Below are 22,794 nucleotides of genomic sequence, written 5' to 3' on the forward strand. Positions count from 1 at the left end.
CACAGTATATCATACTGAATGCCCTTTGGATCAAGTCAGCAATATTCCATTTGGGAATAAAGCCTGTCTGATCTAAGCAATAAATGCATTTAACATGCACAATGTAATTGACAGTAACAATTTGCTGGCCGCATCCCTGACCATATATCTGAAGGAGCGTCTCTACCCCCATCGTTCTACCCAGACTCTGCGGTCCAGCACCGAGGCCCTTCTGGCAGTTCCCTCACTGCGAGAAGCCAAGTTACAGGGAACCAGGCAGAGGGCCTTCTCAGTAGTGGCACCCGCCCTGCGAAACACCCTCCCACCAGATGTCAAAGAAAACAACAACTACCAGACTTTTAGAAGACATCTGAAGGCAGCCCTGTTTAGGGAAGCTTTTCATGTTTGATGTATTACAGTATTTTAATATTTTTTTGGAAGCCGCCCAGAATGGTTAGGGAAGCCCAGCCAGATGGGCGGGGTATAAATAATAAATTATTATTATTATTATTATTGGCTATGCTGATGGGAGTCCAGTGACTTATGGACTCCACAAGCTTCTCTTCCCTCACACGAATGGAAGCCTGTGTGTGTGTGTCGTGTGGGCAACACTATAAACTTTGTTTATAGCACTATAAACAGTGAGTGGCGCTGTGCTCTAAACCACTGAGCCTCTTGGGCTTGCCAATCGGAAGGTCTGCAGTTCGAATCCCTGCAACGGGGTGAGTTCCCATTGTTTTGCCCCAGCTCCTGCCAGCCTAGCAGTTCGAAAGCACATCAAAGTGCAAGTAGATAAATAGGTACCACTCTGGTGGGAAGGTAAATGGCGTTTCTGTGCACTCTGGCTCCCGTCAAAAATTTATTGATTAAAATAAATCTACATTGAAATGCTGACAAATTTTCATGAGATTAAAAAGGCTAAGAAATGTGGGGAACGACATTAAAGAAGGAGAGAATGAGAACTGAAAGAACAAAAATTGGCAGATCCTTCCTTCCTTAGTTGAAACAGAGTAAAAACGGGTTTGTTATGTAAGTGTGTGTGTGTGTGTGAGAGAGAGAGAGAGAGAGCACCAAAAAAGCAATATGATAGCCAGAAGGGAGAGGCATGGTTTATATAAAACCCAGTCTGGCACAATCCATGGATTTCTTCCTAGGAAAAAGTTATGAAACTTTTGGCAAACTTTTCACTGGCTCAAAAGCACAACAGAGTGGTAAATCAGCAGCTTGATCTGTGTGGAGCTGAATCCAATACTGTCCCCCTGGAAAACGTGAGTCCTTTGCATTCCTTTCTCTCCTTCCCTCTGCTGTTTTGCCTTTTCCTCATTATCTGAAGGAACCTGATTTGCATCTTTCTTCCGTTGTCGTGTGGACCAGTTCTTGGATTCCTGTCTCCTGCCACACCCAATTGCTGCTGTTTTCTTTCCTAACTGGTGAAAGAGAAAATGGAGGATGAGGCACGGTTAGACCGCCATAAGGATTCCAGGGACAGCACTAACTTTTAACCCCTCTGCCTATTTTCATCAGAGCACCAGGAATACCATGTGATTTAAACACACCGTGTAGCAAGAAGACCAAAGTTGATTCCACTGTTTTCCAGTCCTGTTTTCCTGCAATGGACTTCAAATTCACATTCCTAACCAACAGAAACAGGTGTGGGTCAGGCATGGAGCAACCAGGATGGCGGTAGGGCTGCCAATTTTTCAACCAGCTGCTGCAGCTGTGCTTGTAAGAAATATTTGCACGTGAACTGTTTAACCCCATGCCTAAAAACACTTCATATGCAGATTTTGGCTTTTGTTCAAATGTTGAAAGAGCAGATCAATCCATTTCCACTCACTAGCCTGTCATCCTGCCCGGGGCAATTAGCGATCCTTATGGGGTGATATGCAAAACATAATTTTGGCTGCCTCCAGAATGTCAGCACAATTAAATTCATACAAGGCACGCTGCAACCATGGTGCTGCAAATCTACTTCAAACACAATAATGCACTTTTGTGCTTGTGGAAGAGAAGGGGAAATGCACCAAAAAGTGTGAAATGAGTGGGTGAGTAATGGGAAGTTGTGAATTAGGGTGGATTCAGGAGGAATGCTATTTGCCATTTAACCCCCTCCCAAATAAATCAGAACAAATGCTCAATAAAGTAATAAAGTTCAGGCATAGTGTTCCCATTACCACCTTAGAGAACAGTGAAGCTGTTTTTTTTAACTACTACATTTCACAGTCTCCCCCTTTGCTGTTCACATAGGCTGTTCATTTCTGTTTGTGTACTAACCAGGGGGTATTGATGGGGGTAGGGAGCGGGTGGCGCTATGCTCTAAACCACGGGGCCGCTTGGGCTTGCTGATTGGAAGGTCGGCAGTTCAAATCCATGCAATGGGGTGAGCTCCCTTTGCTCTGTCCCAGATCCTGCCAACCTAGCAGTTCGAAAGCACGCCAGTGCTAGTAGATAAATAGGTACCACTGCAGCGGGAAGGTAAACGGCATTTCCATGCGCTCTGGTTACTGTCATGGTGTCCCATTGTGCCAGAAGGGGTTTAGTCTTGCTGGCCACATGACCTGGAAAGCTGTCTGTGGGCAAACACCGGCTCCCTCGGCCTGAAGTGAGATGAGCAACCCCATAGTCGCCTTAACCGTCCAAGGGTCCTTTACCTTTACCTTTTTTATTATTGATGGGGGTGAGGGATGTTATTCCCTTGGCAAACATGTTCACATTTTTGCTAGAGAAAAATTAGGAGTGACTTAAGGACTCCTTTTGGCATCAAGCTGGATTGAGAAACAACACCTCAATTTATAACAAAGTGCAGGATACACACTGCATTTTGGGTAACGTCCTGTGAAAACACAATAAAAATGAGACACTGGTAACACAGTGAATGCACAGTGATTGGGAGTGTGACCACAGTCTTGGTCTAAGCATTGTGCCAGCAAATCAGGATGAATTCTCAATAAACAGGTCATCTGGAAGAGCCCATGGTGTGAGACCCCTATTCATTTCTGAAACTCAGGGCTGCCAGTGGAGCACCAGACTCCTTCCTCCTGTATCATATGCCCATCCTCCTCTGAATCACCTATAGCCTTACAGCAGGGGGAAGGGGAATGACGTGTTCAGCTATCAAAGCAGTACCCCTCTCTTCTCCATGTCTATGTTCGATTTATATGAATGCTTATTAGAATTTGCACATCTCATCTGTTCTGGGCACAGAGGGAGAGGTTGTGTTCACTGTGCAAATGCCAGGTTAGCAATTTTGTCACCGCACTGCCCTCTCGTGGCAAAAGTAAGGACACACAAATTGTCCTACTAAAAACTGTGTATACTGTATACGCTGCACTAGTGGGATGCTATATACAGGCAGTACCACTTGTGCAATTAGGACCAGAATCTCTGAGCATAGGTCCAAAATATATTACATATGTTTAGGCGCCCCATTAGTCCAGCATTTTCAGCAGGCAGCCCATACAGAGAATGATCTGAGTTTTTTTAAGTTGTGGACCTTTAAAAAACAACATTTTAGAATTGTAGATATTCGAAGAGCCTTGTTACAAAAGGAGTATAAATTAATATTTCAATTAGGAACCTTATATCCAAAGGGTTTGAATACTGAATTCGATCTGGAATGTTATGTATGAGTTAATATGTGTACTGTTGTTTGGTTGTAACAGAAAAGTGATGCTGCACCTTTAACCATGTAATCATGTGATGATTGATTCTATACTCCTGTATTGTATTTAACTGCTTGTTATGAGTCTGAACACTAGTTGTGCCTGTGAATACTTTCTTTATCCTGAGCAAACCGTTTTGTATGATTGGGTAAGGTATAGTATAAGACTGATCTTTTCTACTTTTTATGGTTTACCACACATTGTAACTGGAGTGCTATTTTGTATCATGCAGCTTTTCGGACTGATGAAGCGTGTAGCGAAACCTGTAATAAATCTGGAGAACAGGTCTCTTTTTGCCCACTTGCGTTATTCTCACCAGGGTGGTGGCTTTGATTTGATTTGATCCATGTACCCGGCTTTGTGTTTCCAACTCAAGACCCATTGAAGAACATCTCATCCAGTTCAATCTTTGAAAAACAGCTTTGAAAAACTTTTTCATATTCTCCAGTGTGCTACCCTTGCCGTTGTGGCAGTATGGGGTTGCCGTTCCATGATTGGTCTTACACTACTTGTTGAACGGTTCATTTATCCAGTCTGTATAACGTTTACTGCACATGTAACTTGTTAAGATAGAGTTGTACATTTATCCACTCCATGTTTACAGTATCTCCAGGCTTGGTCTTGCACATGACACCTTAGTATGTTTGTTTTTTGAATGGTTATAAGTCTATCTCTATTCTAGCTATTATTCTAGTAAATTTGGTTTTATGCTTATAAGCCAGTTTGTGGTGTTGTTGTTGTTTTGTTGTTTCTTTATCTGCTGCCATAACTTATTTTATGCATTATAATATGTATTATGTATTATATTATGCATTATAATTTATATTACAATCCTAGGTGCTAGGAAGAATGAGGCTGTCCGAAGACGTCTGTTGCCTATTCCTTGTGGTCCTGCTGGTTGATCTACTCCCTGAGTCATCCTGCGGCAACAACCCCCGCTATGAGAAGTTCCTGAACCAGCACCGAGACGAGCCCAGGAGCCGCTTCCACGGCCGATACTGCAACACCCTCATGGGCAGCCGTGGCCTGACCAAACCCGAGTGCAAGGAGGTGAACACTTTCATCCACGGCTCCAAGCGGCAGATCCGGGCCGTGTGTGCCGAAGGAGGGCTTCCCTCGGGGGAGCTGCGGAAGAGCCGGCAGCACTTCAGAGTCACCACTTGCACGCTCCGGGGGGGCTCCACTCGCCCACCGTGCGAATACAAGGAGAACATTTCGCCCAGGTACATCGTCATTGGCTGCGAAGGCGGCTGGCCGGTGCACTATGACGAAAGCCAGATTGTGACCTCTCTTTGAAGCACCATTGGTAGACCTGAAGGAATCTCTCTTCCCTGTGTATTCATCAAATTCTGTATCCCAGTATCCCAGTCAAAACAAAGCCCAAGTACATGAAATAGCTGTGTTCACATTAATCCATTGAAACCTTCCCTTGCCTCGACTTTTCCTTCCCTCTTTATTTCTCACCTCCCCCATTCTCAAATAGATTGTAAGCTCACTGGGGCAAGGAGTTGCCTTTAATGTTTGTTGCTCTGCAAAGCGCTGTGTATACGGATGACACTGTTTCAACGCTAATATTGTCATTGTTAATCATGGCCACCACCATGGGATCAATATTGAATCATATGCAGATTAGGCCCACTGAAATCAATAGGGCTTCACTGAGTCATCACTGGTATTCCAAACAGTAAGGAGACTACCCTAAATATGAATGAGACTGAATCTGATCCAACAAGTTTACACAGTGGTACCTCGGTTTTTGAACGTCTCCGTTGATGAACATTTCGATTTTCGAAATGCTTCACTTTTCGGATATGCCTTGGAAGTCGAACATGCAACACAGCTTCCACTGAATGCAAGATCCTGTGGCCTAGCTGTCAGCTATTGAGTTTTTGGTTTTCGAATGTTTCAGAACTCAAACCGTCTTCCGGAACAGATGACATTCGAAAACCGAGGTACCACTGTAATATCATTTTACAGAAATAAGTGACAATGTGCTGGAATATACTATATTCAGCACATGTGATTGGGAAGTATCCTGGCAGCGCTACGAGTTACCATGACATTATTGAATCGTATCGCTTTGAAGAATTTCTTGCTGCTGTTTGCTTTATTTCTGTGCTTTTGTGTTTGGTGTTATAATGATTGTGATGTTTTATTTTCAATGCTGTTGTGATTATTGTGAGCCACTGCTCACAGTATATATATGCTACACATATATTGGCTGCACATGTAAAAAGAAAAGTAAGGACTATATAAATACACATTAAAAACCTTACAAACCTTTTTTATTCATTATCTTTAAATTAGAAGTGAATAAAACATTGCATATGAACAAATTAAAGGCTCTCAAGTTTGTTTCTTAATCATTCATTTTGTGGCATATATTTTCACCCAGATCTAGTTTTTCTTAGTTGATGACATTCAGGACAGGCATTGGTCAGGTTTCCAGTCACAGAAATCTGCTATCATCAAATCCACTTTTTCTGTGCTGGAGAACTCTCGACCTTCTTCCCATCTTTCAATGTTCTTAAACACTCCTGCTCCCTCTCGGATTTAGGCATACTAGTTTAGGAAATCTTAATTTAAACATTTTTCTATAACCAGGCTTTAGGCGGATTAACATTCTATGTCCTTTTAAATGTGTTTGTGGTAAAGGGGGTTATTGTTTTGTTTTGTTTGTTTTATTAGGTATTTTGTGTTCTCATTTTGTATCTTTATGTTGTAAACCGCCCTGCGATCTTCTGATGAAGGGCGGTATACAAATAATAGTAATAGTAATAATAATAATAATAATAATAATAATAATAATAATAATAATACACAAATCCTTTTTAGCTTTTCTTTTCCATCCATTCATCTTAGTACAGATGGGACACAACTGGCCTTCCAGATATTGCAGGACTACAGCTCCCACAATCTTTGGCCATTGGTCATTCTGGCTGGGGCTGATGGGAGTTGGAGTCCAACAACATCCAAAGAGCAGCAAGTTAGGAGAAGGCTGACTTCGTGGAAAAGTGATGCAAACTTGGCAGATGGCTTGATTGCAGTCTCCTTGCTCCCAGGAAGCAGTTCTCCCTGAGGCTGACAAGCCAACAAAGCCAAACTGTGTTGGAATTCCCTATTCCTATTTGGAAGTTCCATCCAAGCATTCCAAGGAGGTTCAAAACAATTAGTCAGAGCCCTTGGGCACTGTTGCTATTGAAAGAATATTGATTCCTGGCCCCCTACTATATGAGAACATGGGACAAGCTAGCAGCACATCACTCAATGATGAATATTTGAACGAATGTGCTGCAAATTCCTCAAATTCACATCAAAGGGTTCAGAATTCCTGAATGACAGGGAGAAAGCGAGAAACCAAGAGGGATTTTGAAAAAATCCAGGGCTTAATAAGAGACAGGGCCCATCCCATAAAAAGCAACAACACAGGAAGTTGCATTAGGCTGAGTCAGAACTCTGGTCTATCTAGTTTAGTATTGTCTGCACCAAGTGGAAGTCATTCTCGAAGGTTTCTGACAAAGGTTTCTCCCATCCATATCTGGAGATGCCAGTGAATCTAAGCAATTCAGTCTCTTAAGCTTAAGCCAAGAAATAGTATTCTCTATGAAATTCAATATCAATATACGTATCAAGGCTTTGAGTTTAGACCACTGAAGAAACCCAGAAAAATACCTTGGGAGTGTGTTACCTGCAAGCCCCAGTAAAAGGGTTGGGTAGTTCGTAAGTCTCTTTGGCTTTTCATAAGTTTTTGTATTTTTCTCAGAAGATTGATAAAGAATGGGGGGCCACAGGGGGCGCATTGGAAGATGGCTGACAATAACATCTCTCCGACCCACACGAGGTAATTAAGAGGCTGCTATGGGAAGTATGCAGCCTTCCCGGGCCCCCCAAGGGGATGGGGGGGACTGCCTTGCCAGCGGTGTCCATAATTCACCCCCGGATTCGAAAGAAGGGGGTGCGGACACTTGGCACAAGCCCTCGTGTGAAGTCGGCTCTTCCTGGCTCTGTCTCCAATCAGCGCACTGGTTCGCTTTGGCTCGAAATATATAATTGGAAATACATAATTGGAAAGAAGCTAAAGCACATACATCAAGCGAAGATCGGGAGTAAAGACTGCTGATTAATGGATCTCTGTGAGCGGAGCGACGGGCGGGACAAATAAATCAAGTGATGAATCACCATTAAAAGACTGGTATGTTTGGAGTGAAACGGAAAGGGGGTGGAGGAAAAAACTTTTCTTTTCTTTTTTTGCCTTATGTGAGTATTAATAACCCTCCACCCCAGAGAGAAGAATCACAAGCAGGAATTCAAGAACTGTGTGGAGTGAATTATTGATCAAAGAGAGGATTGGTAAACATCGGAGAACGGAGGAAAATTTTATGACGCAGTTTCAAATGGCGTCTCGCCAAGACAGGCTTGCCTAAGAAGGACGGGGGGAGGAGGACCATGGTCATCGGAATGCGAATGGTTATCGGAATGTGATCTAGACCTGGCAGAGCCCTCTGAGATATGTTTGGCAAGCCTGGGGGAATCAACGGACAGACTGAGGGAAAGTTCTTTACGGAGGTGTGGAAATGGCGTCTGTCCTTATGTGATATGATTTTTGGAGAGTGTAAAACCCACACAGAGGATGTTTGTTTTCAACCCGCTTCTGAAGATTATCGGAGATCGCAAAGAAAGGAATATATTATAAGAACAAGAAGATGAGGAAAGTAACAAAGAGACTATCTGGACAGAACTGGATAGAACTGTCTAATTAAAGCAGCAATATAAGTGATGTTTGGACCCCTTTTCGGAGCTTGAAGTATGGGTACCCCCAACAAAAATTTAAAAATCTGGCTGTATAATTTGGAACTAATGTGATTTGGAAATAATGTGATTTGATTGGCCTGTTAATAAAAATTATATTAAAAAAAGAAGATTGATAAAGAATGCATAATCATTTTGGTAATTACACTGGTACCTCGGGTTACATACGCTTCAGGTTGCATACGCTTCAGGTTACAGACTCCGCTAACCCAGAAATAGTACCTCGGGTTAAGAACTTTGCTTCAGGATGAGAACAGAAATCGTGCGGCAGCGGCACAGCAGCAGCGGGAGGCCCCATTAGCTAAAGTGGTGCTTCAGGTTAAGAACAGTTTCAGGTTAAGAACGGACCTCCGGAATGAATTAAGTACGTAACCAGAGGTACCACTGTATTGTGTGTATATTAGTCACCAATGTGTTGCATGAGTCGTACTACAAAAGGGAACACAGCTCTTTCTATCTGGGGCAACAATTAAGATGAGGCCACCATCTCATTGTGTTGTTTTGGAAAACACAGCTCTAAGACAATGGGATATCACGTTTCAACATGCCCTGCTACTTTGAATATGAGACTGTCGCTTGCCAGTAATTACTGGGAAGCATTGGGATAGGAATTGATTTCGACACAAATCACTTCCTGGTCTCTTCCCTCTGCCCTCTTTGCCCTGCCTAGCTGCTTACTGTATAGAAAGCTCCTTGTTGACCAGAGTCAGAGGCAACTAGCTCCTTCCAACCGGAGTGTGATCCATTTCTTTGACGTGGAGCTGAACCCAGTGGCAGGTAAGTGAAACCTTGCCCAGTGCTACATCCAGGGCTTTTTCCAGCCATAACTCAGTTCCGGCACCTTTCAGGTGGACACCAGAGGCGTAGCATGGACAGGGTGAGACTGGCAGGGTGGCAGGAAGATGCAACAGGCATGCACCCTTCCAATCAGTCCAACTGGGCTGATTGGAAGGATGTTTGTCTGCCCTGCTGCATCCTCCTCGACTGCTGCTGGGCACCATTGCCATTGTAAGCTGATGGGCATAGCATGAAATTTGAAGGAGGCAGGAATGTAAAGGCCAGATTGTAAGGTGATATAGGGTGAGAGGTGAACTAAGGTAAAGGTAAAGGTACCCCTGCCCGTATGGGCCAGTCTTGCCAGACTCTAGGGTTGTGCGCCCATCTCACTCTATAGGCCGGGGGGCCAGTGCTGTCCGCAGACACTTCCGGGTCACGTGGCCAGCGTGACAAGCTGCATCTGGCGAGCCAGCGCAGCACACGGAACGCCGTTTACCTTCCCGCTAGTAAGCGGTCCCTATTTATATACTTGCACCCGGGGGTGCTTTCGAACTGCTAGGTTGGCAGGCGCTGGGACCGAGCAACGGGAGCGCACCCCGCCGTGGGGATTCGAACCGCTGACCTTTCGATCGACAAGTCCTAGGCGCTGAGGCTTTAACCCACAGCGCCACCCGCGTCCTGAGAGGTGAACTACATGGGGCCAAATGAGATGTGGGAGATCTGTGATCAGGACCTCCCATGCATGTTGTTGTGGCGATCACACATGGTCCCCAGATGTTTCACCGTCTATTGATCCCTGTGCCACCACTTTATTTCTCGCTGCCACCACCCAGGCCCTACCTGGTATAATACTGAGTCCAGTCAGGGTTAAATTGGAACATAAACTTCTGTTTATTTATTGCAGTTTAACAAGCGTGTGGTTTCATAAACGGTATCAGTCAATTACAAACACGGGGTGCCTAGCCAGACCTATAACTTCCACTACCTGCTCTCACTCACTAACCCACCTCTCAGATATTTACTTGTCTTCCTAGCCCCTAAATATTTCTGACTCAGCTTATTTTGCTACACTTACTCAACCTACCCACAAACTCTATCCCAATTCACTCCCACTCCAACCAACCACCCAACTCCCAACTAACTCCTCCCTTTATCCCTCCCAAAGCTGGTTTTATAGTCCCTCTGACTCCACCACTGGGTCCTGATTGGGTCACCTGTTTAACTATTTCACCTCCAGCACTCTCATATGTTAACATCACAGTTGCTCACTTGAAGGTAACAGCAATCACTGCACCACATTGGCTCTGTAATTAGCAAATAAGAATAATAATTTATTATTTATACCCCACCCATCTCGCTGGGTTTCCTCAGCCACATTGAGTGCCTCCCAACAGAATATTATTATTAATAATAATAAAAGCGATAAAACATCAAACATTAAAAACTTCCCTAAACAGGGCTGCCTTCAGATGTCTTCTAAAAGTCAGATAGTTGTTTATTTCCTTGACAGCTGATGGAAGGGTGTACCACAGGGCAGGCACCACCACCGAGAAGGCCCTCTGCCTGGTTCCCTGTAACCTCACTTCTCACAGTGAGGGAACCGCCAGAAGGGCCTCGGAGCTGGACCTCAGTGAATGATGGGGATGGAGATGCTCCTTCAGGTATGCTGGGCCGAGGCCATTTAGGGCTTTAAAAGTCAGCACCAACATTTTGAATTGAGCTCAGAATCAAGTAAATTGGTTTATAAAAATTAGGCATTGGGGGGTATCTGGACTGTGATCATGGTAGCAGGGGCAGGGGGCTCTTTATCTCTCCCTCCTCCAGTCTGGTCCTGGTCCAAATCTCGCTCACACGCATAACAGGTCAGTGTTAGAAAAAAGCAAATGTTCTGACCTCCTTTCTCTGGTCCTCGGACCCTAGTCAGCACAAAAAGTCCTTGAAAAAGAGTACTTTGCAGAATTCTGCTTTTATTCTTAAAAGTCTTTTATCTGAAAAACGACCAACCAACTGTACACACATCAACACTACCAGCTTTCTCTAACCAACCAACCCACACCCAACACTAACACTGACCACTCTATATATACAGGTACAATTATGTCAAAGGTTGCATGAGTCATTGTAGGTCGCTTACTTAGTTCTTTTCGCATTAAAGAAACAGCAGTTTCTTTTAGCCGTGACATAACACACCTGATATTTGAGTCAAAGGGGGCAGGACCTCCCATTCGTGCCAACCATATTTAATTTTGTTTCCATAGAAGCTTCCCACAAACACTCCAAATTTTACCACTACATTATCTGTAAGGTGTATAAAGGTTCTTGTCACCCCCCCTTAAGAAATAGGCATCTCTTTAACGTTTCCTTTTTTCCTTCCTCTTCCTTTTCCTCCCAGTAGATTCTTAGACGCCACCATGCTGGTCTCTCGCTGCCTGCTGGTTCGTCTGGCCATCCTTCTCAGTGTCCTCCTGGTGCAGTCCTGTGAAGGGCAGTCTTGGGCCGCTTTTCAAAAGAAGCACATCAATTACCCCAAAACCTCAGCCCCCAACCTCAATGCTTACTGCAACCTCATGATGGTGCAGAGGAAGCTGAATCCAGCGGTGTGCAAAGTCACCAATACCTTCATCAACAACCCCACGGATTCTGTCCAAGATGTCTGTGGCAATGGCGGGAAGCAGTTCAAGGATAAATTATATGACAGCAACAATCCGTTCTCCATGACCATCTGCAGGTTCATCAATGGTAAACCTCCTAATGACTGCAAATACAAAGGCACAGTTACCTCCAGACGCATTCGTGTCACCTGCGAAAACAAGAAGCCCGTTCACCTGGCAAAGCTGCTGTGATAGGCAGAAAACCACACAAGCCACGCTCTGCCCATTGAAGCCAGAATGCTCATTTGGCCATTTCTACCTGCAACACACCCACATCATTGGCTTTTCCCGGTTTAACAGTCATTTGCCCTTTCCAGGGGACCTTGGGAGCTGTGGCCCTAAGAGCAATGACGCCAAGCTTCTAACTAAGTATTCGGTTGGTTTCTCTTAATGGTTATTCTCTCAATAAAGCTCATTCTATCAGAAGCAAAAAAAGTGTGGATCTGTACCTACATTCTGTCTATGAACAGTTTACAACAGGGGTCAGCAAACTTTTTCAGCAGGGGGCTGGTCCACTGTCCCTCAGACCTTGTGGAAGGCTGGACTATATTTTGAAGGGATAAAAATCAAAGAATTCCTGTGCCCCACAAATAACCCAGAGATGCATTTTAAATAAAAGCACACATTCTACTCATGTAAAAACACCAGGCAGGCCCCACAAATAACCCAGAGATTTTAAATAAAAGAGCACATTCTACTCATGTAAAAACATGCTGATTCCCGGACCGTCCGCAGGCCGGATTTAGAAAGCAATTGGGCCAGATCCAGCCCCCAGGTCTTAGTTTCCTACTCATGGTTACAAGCTATTTACGAGTAAAAGCAGGAAATCAGAAGAGCTTGTTCTGTTGAGAGAGAATAAGCCCAATCTTTAACGGATTTCTTCATAGCAAAACATTTTTCACAAGAACCGGAATATACAAAATGATGGGTGTAATAGATGTGGCCTGTGACTAGATTTCCTTTCTTCATTTAGTAAAATGCAGCCTGGGGAGTGTGTGGGGTGTGTGTGTGTTTCCTCAGGAGACTATATCGTGTTCCTGTTGGGATTAAAGCAACAAGGCTTGCAATCTCCTCCATGATCCAATTTGAGGGGTATGTTTTATACTAAAGTTGTGTCATCTGTACTAATGCCATGCTCCACAAATATAAACCATCTAAAAAGTCCAGACTAGCACCCATCTTTACAGAGAGCCCCCCAGTGCAGGTGCTATGCGCTAAAGGAATGGCGGAGACCAAAAATCAACACCAGAATAATCATGGCAATACAAAGAAACAATGTCAGTTCTGTTTCTGGTACCAGATTTGAGTGCAGGTTTTTTGTAACTTATTTTGAGAGTGTCTTGGGACTTTGAAGTGGGGTGTAAGTGTTCTAAAGGAGTCACTAATTCTAAAGCACTACCTTTGAAGTGGGACGAGAGTTCTCTGGTGGTTTTATTCACAGTGATCCCATTCAGACACACAAGACATCACATAGAATCAAAGAATTGTAGAGTTGGGAAGGATCCCAATCGTCTGGTCCAACCCCCTGCAATGCAGGAATCTCAACTAAAGCATCCATAGTATTCAAATCATCCATGTGTGTGAACCAGCCTTGACAAGTCTTAGTTAAACTTTGACCAGTATTATTCAGGCTGGCCCCCCAAAATGTTTCTATTTGTGAGTGCTGTCATTGAGGGAGTGTAACTGGTATTTTTTATTTTAGCAGAAGGGTTTGCTGACTGATTTGAATTAGAAAGCATTTTGGAAAGCATGTATTGCTGCTAGTGCTATTAATAGCAATGAGCTCAAAGATGCAACTGAATTAAACTTCACCCAGCTTGTAAGGATGGTCTCTATTACTGGGGCATCAAGGATTACTATTACAGTGGTACCTCGGGTTAAGAACTTAATTCGTTCTGAAGGTCCGTTCTTAACCTGAAACTGTTCTTAACCTGAAGCACCACTTTAGCTAATGGGGCCTCCCGCTGCCGCTGCATGATTTCTGTTCTCATCCTGAAGCAAAGTTCTTAACCCGAGGTACTATTTCTGGGTTAGCGGAGTCTTTAACCTGAAGTGTCTGTAACCCGAGGTACCACTATACTTTGTAAAACCCATTAATGAGTGGAGCATCCAGTACTATAGATGAACCGACTTCTGCCAAAATATGGATGCTGAAACACTTTCCTTCCATAGTGGTGTTGTGAACATGCTCCCTGGAGGAATGGCTATTAGCCGAGGCCCATCTTATGGTAAGTGGAAAGCTATCAAGACCATCTCCAATGACTCCAACACTCCTTGCATAGAATAAGATCACTAAGAAAGTAGGATACAACAAGCAGAAGATGAGCAGTGTGGAGCACAACTGGAAGATTTCCGTGACTGCCTCATATGAGTCAGGTGCGCTCACTAAGGCCATTGCCAAGTACCAGTTCTCTCTCACTGCTGAGTATGGTGGGAGCAGTGTCAACACAGAGCAAGAAAACTGTAATGAAGCCACTGAGATTGAAGAGTCTCTTTATGTGACCCTGCAGCCCAGTGAGAAGATGTACATATGGTAATAGCAGCTGGGCTTGGGCAAGGAAACGGTCTTGTTCTGCCATGATATGAAATTTACAGGTGATTCTACTCCACCTACAGATATTCCTTTGCCACCTTCTAATGCATGAAATTAGAGTGAGATGAGCGCACAACCCTAGAGTCTGTCAAGACTGGCCCGTACGGGCAGGGGTACCTTTACCTTTACCTTTAATGCATGAAATACAGTGGTACCTCGGGTTAAGTACTTAATTCATTCTGGAGGTCCGTTCTTAACCTGAAACTGTTCTTAACCTGAAGCACCACTTTAGCTAATGGGGCCTCCTGCTGCTGCTGTGCCGGCAGCGCCCGATTTCTGTTCTCATCCTGAAGCAAAGTTCTTACCCGAGGTAATATTTCTGGGTTAGTGGAGTCTGTAACCCGAAGCGTATGTAACCTGAGGTACCACTGTATGGTAGGTCAACAGGAACGCTCAAAGGCTTCCCCCCCATTTAGGGATCTTTTATTAAATTTGGGTGATTATTGTGGGCTAAAGTTTAGAAAATATAGAGCTCTGACAAGACTAGAAAATGATAGATATTCTAAGTTCCGCTGATGCTATATTTTGTTCTTGGAAGACTCTGCACTCTGAGAAGGGGAGTGGGAGGGTTTTCTTGTGGTTGTGTCTCTGCTTATCAATATTTTTTTTTTAGTTCCAATGTAGGAGGAGCGGTACGTAGTTTCTCATTAACCCATAGCCTCTTCTATCCTATTTAAGCAGCAAGTGTTCACACATTTCCCTCATTCTCCACCAAGAGAAGCAGCTGCCACCTATTACAAAAGTTTTTGTGCAAATACTGGTAAGTCTTGGAGGGCTACTGGGCAGGAGTGGAGAGAGATAACTTTAGAATTTGGGGCATAAGGGAGGGAGTGCTTTTTGTGGACCTGCAGTCTAACTACCTCTTTATAATTATAAAGGTTATAATCATAAACTCTAAGGTTTTTATTTCAGCAATAACAGTACAAGTTAAATGAAGTTCCTTTTAATAATCCAACAACCAGTCTACTAAAACAGACCATGTATTCTAGCAAAAAATCTTGAATCTAAAAATGACATTAATGCATATTCAAGCAGAATCTCTCTCTGCACAGCTGAGGCAAAATCCCAGGGGGTTCCAGGTGGTGCTTCTTTGTGGACCTGTAATCTAACTACTTCTTTATAATTACTGAGTGCCAATGATATTCCCTGTGTGATATTGAAGTGACATGGGGCCTTCCCCAGTGGCGGAGGAAGGGGCCGGGCCCCCCCGGGTGCCATCTCTGAGGAGGTGTGACAAGAAGGCACACCTCAGGGAGATCGCCCTGCCACCCCCAGGCACGCACCGCCATCGTGCTGCCGCAGACTCATGCGGAGGATCCTGTGCTCACGGCTGCACTCTCCTCCGCTCGAGCGGTGCCATCGGCAAACCGACCAGTGGCGCATGCGCAGCACCGCTCAAGCGCCATACAGTGTACCCTAACCCTCCACCACCGCTGCAGCCACGAGCGAAGGATCCCACTGACTCCGCTGCAGCTGCGAGCAGAGGATCCCGCTGCCATACATATGGTGTGCACACATGCATGGTACATAGCAGCACACACGTGTTACGTAGCGGCATGTGTGCATGCGCCGATGAGCGGTTTGCCCGGCCCCCCTACCCTGGGTGCCTGTTCTCCTTCCTTCGTCACTGGCTTCCCTAAGGCTTTAGGGATTGGAATCTCTGGTCCCTCCAGCAACCAGAACTCCCTTCATTTACTCAGTCTCCTCTAAACGTCATGAAACACCTTGCAGGATGAGATCATGATGTGATCCAGAGGAAGAATCCCCATTCCTACCAGATTCTGAACTCACATGGAACATCTTGGGTTTGGAAGGGACCCATGGGTGTCTTTGAGAACGCAGATGGGACTGGAAGGGGCCTCTGGTTAGGGGAAGGATTCAGCAACTTTGTAAATAGTTTATAAAGTATATCTTATATTAGGAAAATCCATCCCTACCTCCAGAACTCGTTCAGAATGCAATCCTATACAAACTGAGTGTTTCTTGAATAGCAAGGTGTACGGCTGCATTTAGTCACCAGGAGACCATGCCTATCTCAATGCTTTGTGATAATTTATTTCATAAAGTGGTTTTGCATTGTGTGGAAATGTATCTTCATTTGCCTATCACTGACTCTGCTGTCAGGCTGAGTCCTCTTGAGCTCTTGAGCTTTAGAGTTATGGCACCAGAAGAGGGAGTGAGGAATAGCCACTTCTTTAGTGTCACGCATAATCTTATAAACTTCTATTATGCCCCTCTTTTTATATTCCTGAATCAAAAACACCCAAATGGTGGGCCTCCTTGTGCAGAGTGAGGAAGAGACCCAAGAACACAGGATGTATACCTCACTCTAAGGTTTTTATTTAAGCAATAACAGTACAAGTTAAATGAAGTTTCTTTTAATAATACAACAACCAATCTACTAAAACAAACCACGTATTCCAGCAGCTGAGTTTGAATTTAAAAATGACATTCATGCATATTCAAGAACACTTTCCTCTGCTGAGCTGCAGCAAGATCCCAAGGTGTTCCAGGGACTCACCCAGTGCTCCTTTGGAGAACTGAAGACATGGTAGAGACTTTCGTAGCTTTAAGAAATATGATTTATACACATATTTAAACCTTCAGTCTGCATGGAGGGGGTGCAGATCTTACAGCATGGCAATCCCAAGCAGGGACGCTCAGCTAGTCTTAACAATCTGCACCTCCTGGACACGTTGGTGTTAGAAGGAACAAATCAGACGCCACAAGAAAATACAAGGAGGAATAAAGAATTGGGGAATCTCTTCTCTTCCCCCACAGCCCCCATAGATGTGTACTTCCATCCTCTCCTAGCTCTGCACCTCAACAGTCTGGCACTACAGTACTATTGCTGTAGTTGCTGTACTGAGGTTGAGGGTAGGCAAGTAAGTTTATCTGTCCCTTCCAGTGCTGTATGGGAGAACGGGTGGTGTCGGTTCATGCACACAAGTTTATCTGCCCCTTCCAGTGCTGTATGGGTGAAAGGGTGGTGTCAGTTTATGCACACAATGAGATAAGCAGCTTCAGATCTGAATTTTGCTCCTCTTTCCAAGATGTTCTGAGCTGTTAGGCAGTCCCTTCCCAGCACAGCTGAGATAGGAAATTAATTAGAAGAGCAGTTACCAGCATGGCACTCATGAGTGCCTGGGTGCCCTCGTATGGTGACCACAAAATGCCTCAGTAAATATCCCCTCAAAATCCACTGGCTCTGTACAAAGTGTGTAACAAATGTTGGAAATGTAAAGAAAAAGAGGGAACATTTTATCATATGTGGTGGGAGTGTAAAAAGGTGAAATGCTTCTGGGAAATCATATATAATGAATTGAAAAGAAACCAGAGGCATTTCTGTTAGGCATGGTTGGAAGTGAAATAAATAGAACGTAAGCTTTCTTTATATGCGGTAACAGCTGCAAGGACATTATTGGCCCAAAAATGGAAACAAGAAGAGATACCAATGATGGAAGAATGGAGAATGAAATTAATGGACTATGCAGAACTCGACAAATTAACAGGAAAGATCTGAAACCGACGGAACTTAATAGGTTAAGATCAAAAGTTAAGATAAATGAAAGAAGGCTAGGATTTGCTGAATTAATTATATAAATGGGAATACAAAAAGGGGAGGTGTGAGGAAGTCAAGAAAATAAGCAAATGAGCCTACAAGTTTTGAAAACTGGATTTGTTTGGGTTTTTTTGTCTTTCTCGGTTTTTGTATGTATTTTCTATCTGTATTTCTTCTTAGTTTTTTTTATATTGGCTATGTTCTTTTTCTAATACTGTAATTCTTTGTTTGTAATTTTTTTATTTCGTAAATTTACGTGTATTTTTTGAAAAAACCTAATAAATATCTTATATAAAAAAAATGAAACCGACGGAACCATAGGTTCACCAAGGACTGGAGTAAATTTGTAGATTATTTGAAAAGTAGATGCGATGAACAAATAAATTTTGCATGAGGCTCTGTGAAGAATTAATATTAAAAATATTGTAAAAAGGGGAGTAGGGAGGAGGAAGGTTATCATTATAAGAAAATATAAAATTAGGAAATGCGTAAAAAAGAATCAAAACGGAGGATTGTCAGAAGAGCTGAGGGAAGTCCAAAAAAGAATGTATTTGTGAAAAAATGTGTGTTATGTTCTTATAATTTTGTATTGTAAAATTAATAAAATATTATAAAAAAACAAAAAAACAACAACAAAATCCACTGGCTCAGCCTCTCCATTTAATGGGGCTTGAGTACTGAAGGCCCACTCTCTCATATGTTCTGAACAAGGGAGAGGTGCAAAGAGCTTCTCTTTGTGAGCAAGCACAGCAGTGATGGATGTCGGTGTTTTTGCCACACTGAGCCTTCAAAAAAGCATTGATTTCCAGCAAAATCTGGATCTTTCATTTTTTAAAAAAAGATATTTATTAAAAGTTTAATAGTTACAGAAAGAAGAAGAAAAAAACAGTAAAAAGTTCACAACACATCAAAAATAAAGAGAAAAAACAAAAAAGAACAATACAACAAAACAACAAAAAAAGCAAAAACATTTAAAAAACACATCCAATATCTCTATATCTCTACCTTTCATTTACTTGTATCATCGACCTCCTCACACCTCCTTTTTTTGTATTCTTGTTCAATTAGCTATTTCAGCAAATCCTTTCCATCTTTCTCAATTTCTGTTCTATAATTTATCTTAACACAATCTGACCTTAAATTTTACACTTTGGCCCATTAACAATCTATTTTTACTTAGTTCTTTATAACATTTCTGCTAAAACCATGTAACTTCATTCCAGCATCCTTCTAACATTCATTAATTTTACAATATTTCTGTAAATATACTTTGAATTTTTTCCAATCTTCTTCCACCGACTCTTCTCCATGGTCTCGGATTCTGCCAGTCATTTCCGTCAGTTCCATGTAGTCCATCACAAAATCTGGATCTTTCATTTCCTAAACAGCCATTCCCTAAAATCACAAGGCAAACTACTTTTAAAACTGGCCAGCCTGTCAAACGCAATTTATATTCCTTGGAAGGGGTGGGTGGGTCTCCTATCAAATGGAGAGAGAAATAGATAGAGAAATACAATACCTCACAATTAATTAGTAATCATTTACCTTTGGAATTATATTTGGCACTGGCAGGTATATTGTGTTAAAGCATTGAGACAATCTTCCAAGACGTCAGCAAATTCTGTTAATTATTTCATTGTCATAAATAATAAAATAAGTAAATAGAGTAAATAAATGATCAATTTGTGAAATCTTCTGATCTAACTGAATACATTGCTTTCTTTTCCTAGAATCAAGCACCATGCCAGAGATAGTCCCTAAGAACAAAGCCCCAGGGGTTGATTTCTGTGGGGTAGATGAATATTACTACATTGTCCGCTCAGACTTGGGCTGCTACATGCGGTCCACCAATTTCCACGAGGGCAAAGACCTCGAAGTGTTTAGCCTGCACAGTTCCTGCACGGGAGGAGATCACTACTTAGCCCATGAGGATGACCTATTCTACATCATCAAAGGAGACAACTATCGCCGTGTCAGCAACATGAATAAAGACTTAGGTTCTGTAGTATACAGCCTCCATCCCAACTGCCGCGGAGGGGACCATTACCTCTCAGCCTTTGGATCCTTCTATATCATTTTCCAGAAAAGAGGTGTTTACCGTCGGGTCAGTAATATGCATGAAGATACAGATGCAGTTGAATACACACTTCACCCAACTTGCAAGGATGGTCTCTATTACTGGGGCATCAAGAATTACTATTACTTTGTAAAACCCCATGATGAATGGGGGGTCCAGTACTATAGATGCACCAACTTCCACGAAAATGTGGATGCTGTTACATACTCCTTCCATAGAGATGTTGTGAACATGCTCCCTGGAGGAATGGCTATTACCTATGGTCCAGCTTATGGTAGATGGGAACCTATCAAGACCATCTCCAATGAGTCCAACACTCCCATTGTATGGAATAAGAAGATCACCAAGAAAGTGGGATACAACAAGCAGAAGATGAGCAGTGTGGAGCACAACTGGAAGGTTTCCATGACTGCCTCATATCAGTCAGGTGTGCTCACTGAAGCCATTGCCAAGTATCAGTTCTCTCTCACTGCTGAGTATGGTGGGAAGAGTGTCAACACAGAGCAGGAAAACTGGAATGAAGCCACTGAGATCGAAGAAGCTATTAGTGTAACCGTGGAGCCCAATGGGAAGATGTACATATGGCAATACCAGCTGGGTTTGGGCAAGGAAACGGTCTTGTTCTGCCGTGATATGAAATTTAGGGATAATTCTACTCCACCTACAGATATTCCTTTACCACCTTCTGATAAGTGAAAAATGTTAGACCGAAAGGCACCCTCAAACACTTCCTCTCTATTATAAAATCTGATTGATTACTATGATTCATTACTATTGATTACTATATTTAGAAAATATAGAGCTCTCCTGAGCTAAGGGGGAATTCGCTGAGCATAGCTGTCAACCTTTCCCTTATTCCGAATAGGATTCCTCGCAAGAAAAGGGAAACGTTGACAGCTATGTCGCTGAGTGGTATATAGAGATGCAAAAGCTAAAGACCAAGTGAGATTAATGATTATTAGACATATTATATACTCTCATATAGACATATACATCTTGATAGGCTACATAGATATACTTGTCCAAGTTTATGCAAAACTCCTTAGGCTACAGCTAGAAAAGCATATCCTAGTTCAGGGGTCAGCAACCTTTTTCAGCCTAGGGCCAGTCCACCGTCCCTCAGACCATGTGGTGGGGGTGAACGAATTCCTATGCCCCAGAAATAACCCAGGGATGCATTTTAAATAAAAGGACACATTCTATCCTTGTAAAAACACGCTGATTCCCGGACCGTCCGCTGGCCAGATTGAGAAGGCGATAGGGTCAGATCCGGCCCCCGGGCCTTAGTTTGCCTACCCTTGTCGTAGTTTGTGCACAATGCAGGTGACCCCGGCTGAATGACTTCCAGATGAGCTACTAAGCTATAAATCCCTTTGCTAAATTTGTTCCTTCATTTTGCTTTGTATTTGCTGAACTCTGCAACCTGTCCCACTGTTGTTATACGAATCAAATAAAATAAAGAATCAATGGTTTAAAAATGTGTTCCGTGCACTTTTCACACTTGTGTACAAAATGATTTTCAACATATATTTTCCAGAAGACACAAATACCTTCTTCCTTTTCCAGAAGATTTGAGGGTTGGCCTAGGGCAGGGGAGGGTCCAGGGGCCTGATCCAGGCCCCCCTCAGCAACTTTTTATGTCCCCTTCCCAACCCAAGATCCTACTAATTCGGCGGCAGCAAAACATATCTAAAGATCAGACACAGTGTTCAGGTGGTCAGAGAGATTTATGCATGTGTCCTGTGTTCACAGGCGTGAGAGTGTGAGGTGACCACAGCCACTTTGAGTCACTCACCAATGACATGCTGGTCCTGGAAGGATGCCTAAGGTGAATGTGCCCTTATTGCTAAAAGCAATAGCTCTTTTAGCCCTACCCCCTCGCTGTCCTAGAGGCACAAGAAGGAACATTTCTCTTTACTCTGGTTGCCATTTGATTACTAGCCCTAATTCAAATGCTGGTTTTGCCTCATGTGGTTCAGAATCTCAGTACCTCAAGGACCTCTTATATCAACCTACCTGAGCTCTGCAGTGATCACTGGAAGCCCTTGTCTGTGTGCCCCCTCCAGCAGAGGTGCCGAGGGGGGCAGCAAGAGAGGAGGCCTTGCCAGTGGTAGCCCCTGGTTGTGTAGTGCTCTCCCTCATCAGGCTTGCCCACCGCTGATGTTATTAGCTTTTGAATGCCAGGCAAATACATTTTTCTCCAACTTCTGTTTCTTTGAATGGATGCAATTTTTATCTATTCCATTTATTTATTTATTTATTTATTTATTTATTTATTTATTTATAGAAATAATATCCCACTTTCCACATCATAGGTCTCAGGTTGTCTTTCACAATGAAATGTACTATATACACAATTTAAAACATCACTTTAACTTCCAAAATTTAAAACCTCAACAATTTAACATCTCTCTCTCAGAAAAGAAAAACAACCACCAGCAGTGAGCGACAGCGCAACAGCACTTTCTCAACCTCACGTTGGGCCAGCCCTCAATTAAATATAGTGTGACCACCTCAAGGTACACCAGTTACACGAATTTCTACAATTTACCTCAGATTATCTAGTGGGGGACTTGTGTGAGGTAAAACTTAATGATTTAGAGTTTTATTAAACAAAGGAAGTTTATGACACAAAGTGGGTCAGGAAACGACTTCTTTCAGGTAGAATTTAACTTATTTACTTT

General features: G+C 43.1%; 3 protein-coding genes across 3 annotated transcripts; all 3 read left to right on the top strand.

Annotated features, from left to right (window-relative positions):
- Window positions 1-1,072: 1,072 nt before the first annotated feature.
- Window positions 1,073-5,951, top strand: LOC128399394 (angiogenin-like). Its single transcript, XM_053360802.1, has 2 exons — window positions 1,073-1,247; window positions 4,479-5,951. The coding sequence occupies exons 1-2, from the start codon at window positions 1,143-1,145 to the stop codon at window positions 4,935-4,937; spliced, it is 564 nt and encodes a 187-aa protein (XP_053216777.1). The 5' UTR covers window positions 1,073-1,142; the 3' UTR covers window positions 4,938-5,951.
- A 5,566-nt stretch (window positions 5,952-11,517) lies between these two features.
- On the top strand, window positions 11,518-12,252 carry LOC128399402 (ribonuclease pancreatic-like). The gene has a single exon (XM_053360812.1). It carries the CDS (start codon window positions 11,639-11,641, stop codon window positions 12,068-12,070), a length of 432 nt encoding a protein of 143 aa, XP_053216787.1. The 5' UTR covers window positions 11,518-11,638; the 3' UTR covers window positions 12,071-12,252.
- A 1,836-nt stretch (window positions 12,253-14,088) lies between these two features.
- LOC128399392 (uncharacterized) lies at window positions 14,089-21,577 on the top strand. The gene is made up of 3 exons (XM_053360800.1): window positions 14,089-14,106; window positions 15,150-15,231; window positions 19,764-21,577. The coding sequence occupies exons 1-3, from the start codon at window positions 14,104-14,106 to the stop codon at window positions 20,804-20,806; spliced, it is 1,128 nt and encodes a 375-aa protein (XP_053216775.1). The 5' UTR covers window positions 14,089-14,103; the 3' UTR covers window positions 20,807-21,577.
- The last annotated feature ends 1,217 nt before the right edge of the window (window positions 21,578-22,794 follow it).

Source organism: Podarcis raffonei, chromosome 13 (assembly GCF_027172205.1).
Source record: "Podarcis raffonei isolate rPodRaf1 chromosome 13, rPodRaf1.pri, whole genome shotgun sequence".
Taxonomy (NCBI): Eukaryota; Metazoa; Chordata; class Lepidosauria; order Squamata; family Lacertidae; genus Podarcis; species Podarcis raffonei.